The sequence below is a fragment of the Anser anser genome (assembly GCF_964211835.1).
Source record: "Anser anser genome assembly, chromosome: 15".
NCBI lineage: Eukaryota > Metazoa > Chordata > Aves > Anseriformes > Anatidae > Anser > Anser anser.
In genome coordinates this window covers 8,832,206-8,838,396 of record NC_139736.1, presented here as the reverse complement: position 1 = coordinate 8,838,396, position 6,191 = coordinate 8,832,206, and the positions used below count along the sequence as shown (strand labels likewise).

The window sequence follows — 6,191 nt, the reverse complement described above, 5'->3', positions numbered from 1 at the left end:
GAGAAAGCAGGCTGCTGGCTGGCTCAGGGCTCCCGGTTTATACCACAGGACCACCGTATGTGTGGGTGTGCGACTCCCAGCTTTGATTCAAAACACTGTTCTCCCTCCTTGATCTAATCATGGACAGTGCTGCCCCATGCTGCCCTGTTATTAAAGTCTTTACAATAGAGTATTCATCAAGCCATTTTTTTCCTTTTTTTTTTTTTTACTCAATTATTAAAGTCCATGGCTTACAGGACTGCGCTGCACATTCTTTCAGCACCACTTGCTACCTCCTTAGCCACTTTAGTTAACTATTCCTTCATACCAATTCCTCACTTCTTCAAATAATTTAGGAATTTTCCACACGCAACCAGATGAATGTTTCAGTGAAATTAAGGTAAGAAATTCAAGAGATTTAACTTTTGTTCAAAGAACTGGTCAAGCCAGGAAGACATCTTAAGTTTAACAGGCACTACCTTTAATAAATTCACATTTACATGCCTATTGCTCACAACTGTCTGAGGCTCAGGCAAGAAGAATGAGAATGCCTTAGAGCTACCCTGCTATTATGTAGTGCCTGAAAAAACAGTGATTTAGCTTTGAGTTCCTTACGTTATTCCAGTGGATGTGCAAACCAGTCATTGATAGAGAACCAAATACTACTTTGTTTAGACAATGTAAATAACATCTGCAGTTTGAGTATAACCAGGCCAGCCTTGCGATGGTTTGATAGAAATTATTCTCAAAGAATGTACAAAGCGTCAGTCATAATAAATCTTACAGGAGTTTCTATATTAAGATTTTTCTTTCAGTCTAAGCTCCTTTACAAAAAAGGGAAAATAATCCTCTTGAAGAAGTCTTTCATGACAAATTACACACTGATCAGTACCTACAAACACTAACAGAACTACTCAAAAAGGCAAACTCAGAGAGGTACCTGGATTACATACTGCCTGAAAGCTTACCAAGCACACTGATACAGGATGTTCTGGGTTCCTGCGCACACCTCAGCATTGCTTCTCCTCCTCTGGTCTCAAAGCAGCTACAACGTCAGTACATAGAACTGGTCAGCAACACAGGACTGGAACCATCGCACAGCAACTCAATAGAACGACTTAGCTTCAATATAATTGTGTAGATTTGCCATGGCATGGTGGCCCCGTTCCTTATTACGGTAATGGGCAACACTGCTACTGTTTTATTTCTTGGTTTCTAGTTCCTTCCTTTTCCGCTAGGTTTTCATCCATTACGTCCCACATCCAGAGCTGACCTGTTCAGTTACGCCTGGCTAGTACATTGTTAAGACCCAACAACCAAGGGATACAATCTTGCAAGAAGTCCTTTTCATCCCTACTAGTTTAAGACATACTAATTCCATTGTACTTTCATCATCTCATTAGAGTTTAGCAGAGCAGATATGCAAAATTCTGTCTTGTGCATTCCCATCGGTCCATGGCAGGATATCAGCAAGAAGCATGCAGAAATTGTTTGAAAGTTGAGAAAGCAACAGCTTTCTATTCAAGAACCACTGAAGACTAGACTAGAGGCAAAGATAATTTTCTCTTACAGTTTTCAAATTTAAGTGCAATTCCATAGGTGCTCCAAGTTGCTCTCTCCTGCTATATACACCCATATAGTGCACACACTCAGGACAAATTCAAGGGAAGAAAAACTTCAATTAAAAAGAATTCAGAACTGAGCCAATAGAAAACAAAACAAAACAACAAAAACCCCACAAACAAGTCTTCAAATAAGAGTCTTATAATAACAATCTTTATTCAAGAGAAACTGAAAAGAAATACTTACTAGGACTTCATGTACTTACCCTGAAAATAGAACTCAAGAATATGCTACTTATTAAGTATTAACCATTTTAAAATGAGCTAATGAGCTCCAGCTTATTTCAAGAACGTATAAATTTGAAGGCAACAGAGAAGATAGTTACCACTTTCATACATGTATATGTTCTATATACCCATACTCTCTATACACACATATATATAAATCATGTATATACAACATATTTTACTGCCACCTTGTGAACAGTTTCTGAATAAGGTTTACGTCACATAGACCCAATTCTATCATCATTCACATTCAGCTCAACTGACTTTAGTGTAGATACCTTTTGAACAAGTACTCAACGTGATAGCAGAATCAGGTGTTTAATGAAGAACATTTTAAAAGCCTGAATAAAATAGATTTTAGTCTTGCCACAGTTTTCATAATCTTTGGCTTCACAGTTTATTGCCACAAACAGTATGGAAAATATCACTAAATTCTTTCTGATAAAAATATTGCAGCTTTGCATCCAAGCTGTATTACTGTCTTCAGAACAGGATAAGCTGGTGCCTGTAAAACAATGAATAAAAGATTAAATGCACCTAGTAGACTGGTGTTGTCTTTGAACTACATCTATCATAAGGAATAGTAAACATTTTTAAAAATTCACCCATATTTTAGCCTAATCTACCCTAGAGAAAACCAAATAAAAATTAATTCTAAAGTAATGATTCCATTTCACTACGAATATGAGCCAAGAGGAAAAACAAGTGAAGAAGCTACAACTTCCTCCTCTGATATTCAGGGGAGCACAGAATTTACTTCAGTATTTCACCCCTTCTATCGTAGTTGTGTTTATCAAGATGGTGCCTCAATTTTCCAGCTGCATTAATAGCATTTATTAGCCGTATTTTAAAAAATATTTAATCCAAACTTAAATAAGAACATTATTGTCCATAGGACAAGTCTTAAGAAAACACAATCACTAGCACTTGACATGAGTTTCAACAGATTCAAACTGTTCTAGAAAAATGAAAGCTCTAAGATGCCGTGCTATGTCAGCATTTTCTTATATTTATCTTTAGAAAAGAATATCAAGCCCCTTATTTTCTATTTCTCAAAGAAAAAGCTGTGTCACAGTCACTGAATAAGGAAGACAAGAGTGTCACACCTAGATCTTTGCTAACAGCACCCATCAGTTAACATTGTACTTACTCCCTCGGCATCATGTTCAAGCCCAATGTCATGGTGCTCCCGTTCATCATCCCGAAATTGCTTTATTATCTTAAAAAAATAGCAGTTAATTAGTAAATTTACTTTGCAGAGAAATCAAGGCAGCTAGAATACAGAACTACATCCCGCTGGCCATTGTATACACCGGGGCTGGCATCTGAGGCCCAAGTCTCTCAAAAGCTTCTCAAAATCCTAAACCTCCAATTGGCCAAGAAGGAGATTATTTACAGCACCCCTAAAACCTATTCAAGTGTTCTAAAAATTCTTTAGAAAATTAAGCTACGGTTTAGTATATCACTGTCTTTTTCGACGTTTTAAGAAAACCTGTAGTCATAGTGACTTGTAACACTAATTTCACACATACAACAGTTACTGACAATTTAATTAACAAAATTGAAGTCCCTGCCTTGCCAGACAATCAGTAACAGTGCCTTCCTGTAACTCCACAGGGCTTTTGTCCATTTTAGTATACTCTAAAGAACACTATTTTTCTCCTCTATTTTTTCAACTAGTGCAAAAAGGTTTAAAGAATTTCCTCTTGAGATACCTACAGATAATTAGGACTGCTTAATAATACGCTCAGAATTTACACTCAGGTGCTGTCCCTGCCCAAGGGGTTTGCCTTGGTTTTACCTTCATTACTGGTCCTCCTCATACTGACACTGTGAATAATTTTGCTGTTCGATTTTTTCCTCTGTATTTCACACTCAGTTCTTAGCCCTTATTTTCATGGGCAACATTTTCCTCACATGCATCAGCACAATTTGATTACTTCCAATCCTATTTCAGTATTGAGACAACAATTTGGAAGGATGCAGTCTTGGCTAAACATTAAACTAAGCACAACTGAACACAGTAACAGTCAACAGAGAGCTGGAAATCTGCACAAAGGCCCTAGAGCAAGCTCCCACCATCCAGAGCACAAATGAGGTGAACATGCAACACTTGAAAGCCTCTCATAAGCACTCTACAGGAGTGTGTCCCACATTGATGCTGGAAGTACTTGGGAGCTAGTTCTCTTGCAGAGCTAACATTAGCTCCGTCCGTGCTCTGAAATGTTCAAAACTAGACATAGTCATATGCAGTATAAGCAAAATGTTACTATGCAGTCATGCTTTTTCTTCTTGTTTTCCTCTAAACCCTTCCTTTCAATTAAAAGTAATCAAAATTTAAGTACAATTCTCCCAATCAAACGGAGAGTGATGAATTAATGAAAGCATGCTGAAGCTAATCTTACATTTTAATCTTGTTCCTCGATCAATTTAGTGTCGCTGAAGGAACAGCCATCCTTTTATCCTAATGTTTCTATTGACCTTGGAATTCCAAACGATAGAACAAAGAAAGATATGCTGCAAATTCAGTCAGCATATTGTTTTCTGAGTCAAGTCACGTTATGTAGTTCAATGAATTTGTTATGCTAGTTTTCAAGTCATGGTTAAATACCTGCAACAGCTCCTTGTACTTTTCTGGATCTTCTTCCATAAGAGTTCTGATCTGGCTGTTATAGTGATCCGATATGCTCTCTTCCACTGCCACTGTGCAAGCCATCGCGCCTTTCTTTCCAAGTAAAGCGCTTCCAGCCCCTGCGATTGGGGTACCAAACATATGCAAACAATGAAATCTGAAACAATGTGAAAAATTTAAGCACTTAAAAATTTCATAAAGCAAAACCAGCAACAATATGACAAACTCACCTAAAACAAAACCTGCTACATTCCAGAAAGGCAGCAAAACAGTAGGTCGAACTCTGTAGGCAATCATTAACTCGTTAAACTTTTTCAAGTGGTCTTTTTCTTGATTCCACATTTGCTGCAACAAAGAAAAATCACAGCAAAGCATAAGACCAAAACAAAAAAATTAAACATTTCCAATAAAGCTAATAAATGAAAGAGTAAACTAAACAGCTGAGGTCACACACTATGACTGTAAAGGCAACACTATTCACATCACAAAAAGGAAATGGGCAAGATGGGGAGGTGAAGAGCCAGCAGTATGCACTTGCATCCCAGAAAGCCAGCTGCATCCTGGGCTGCAACAAAAGAGTAGTGGCCGGCAGGTCGAGGGAGGGGATTGTCCCCCTCTGCTCTGCCCTTGTGAGGCCCCACTTGCATCACTGTGTCCAGGGCTGGAGCCTCCAGCACAAGAAGGATGCAGAGCTGCTAGAGCAGGTCCAGAGGAGGCACACAAAGATGATCAGAGGGCTGGAGAACCTGTCCTATAAAGAAAGGCTGAGAGAGCTGGGGCTGTTCAGCCTACAGAAGAGGGGGGAACCTCGCCGCAACCTTTCAGTACTTAAAGGGGACTTACAAAAAACATGGAGAGCAACTCTTTGCTCAGTCGGATAATGACATGACAAGGGGAACGGTTTTAAACTAAAAGGGTAGCGATTTAGATTAGAGGTTAGGAGGAAATTCTTCACTCAGAGGGTGCAGAGGCACTGCCCAGGGAGGCTGTGGATGCCCCATCCCTGAAGGCATTCAAGAGCAAGTTAGATGAGGCCTTGAGCAACCTGATCCAGTGGGTGGCGTCCCTGCCCGCGGCAGGAGGGTGGAACAAAACGATCTCTGAGGTCCCTTCAACCAGAGCCGTTCTACGATTCTCAGCTAAGACAGTTATAGCCAACATAAGAGTTCTTTTTACGTTCCAAGCGTTTTTGTCAGAGCACCGCGACAACACGCTGCTATTCCCCTACCGAACAACCCCCCCTTCTTATAAACCTAACCGCCGACTACAAGACAGACAGCCGCGGCGCTCGGGGAGCCGTGACCTTCCCCGGGCGGCTGGGGGCGGGGCGGGGGCTGCCTGCGGGGCGCCCACCTGAATGACGGGCCCCACGGCCGACCGGCCCAGCACCGCCATCTGCCCGGCGTAGATGCGGTTGGCGCCGTACTCCCCGGCGTGGTCCACCCGGATGATGCGGTCCACGACGGCCTTGTTGATGCCGTCCGGGCCCGCCCCGGTGCTGCGGGGCCTGGGAGCTCCCCCCGCGGCGGGCCAAGGCCGCGGCTTCCCCCCGAGGCCCCCCCGGGGCCGCCCCAGCGAGCGCCGCAGCGCCGGAGCCAGGGCCGCGGCCGCCGCCATTTTGCTGACCCCGCCGCTTCGCGTCGCGAAGCTCTGACGTCATCACCGCGGGCCGGCCTCCCGCCGCCCCATCTCGCTCTCCCATTGGCTACTCGACGCCTCCGCATTGGAGA

The 6,191-nt window shown here is 42.2% G+C and overlaps 1 protein-coding gene across 1 annotated transcript; it reads right to left on the bottom strand.

Moving 5' to 3' along the window:
* Positions 1–2,201: 2,201 nt before the first annotated feature.
* On the bottom strand, positions 2,202–6,113 carry COQ7 (coenzyme Q7, hydroxylase). Its single transcript, XM_083800500.1, has 5 exons — positions 5,815–6,113; positions 4,692–4,806; positions 4,441–4,580; positions 2,980–3,048; positions 2,202–2,334 (listed from the first exon to the last, which is right to left on the bottom strand). Exons 1-5 carry the CDS (start codon positions 6,076–6,078, stop codon positions 2,257–2,259), a joined length of 666 nt encoding a protein of 221 aa, XP_083656626.1. The 5' UTR covers positions 6,079–6,113; the 3' UTR covers positions 2,202–2,256.
* Between the last annotated feature and the right edge of the window lie 78 nt (positions 6,114–6,191).

Bases quoted from the DNA above. Each gene is read 5' to 3' on its own strand.
- COQ7 (XM_083800500.1), bottom strand. From the start codon at position 6,078: ATGGCGGCGGCCGCGGCCCTGGCTCCGGCGCTGCGGCGCTCGCTGGGG. The intron at 3,049-4,440 runs GTATTTAACCAT...TATTTTTTTAAG, and splicing joins AGTACAAGGAGCTGTTGCAG to ATAATAAAGCAATTTCGGGA. The intron at 2,335-2,979 runs GTAAGTACAATG...ATTGTTTTACAG, and splicing joins TTGAACATGATGCCGAGGGA to GCACCAGCTTATCCTGTTCT.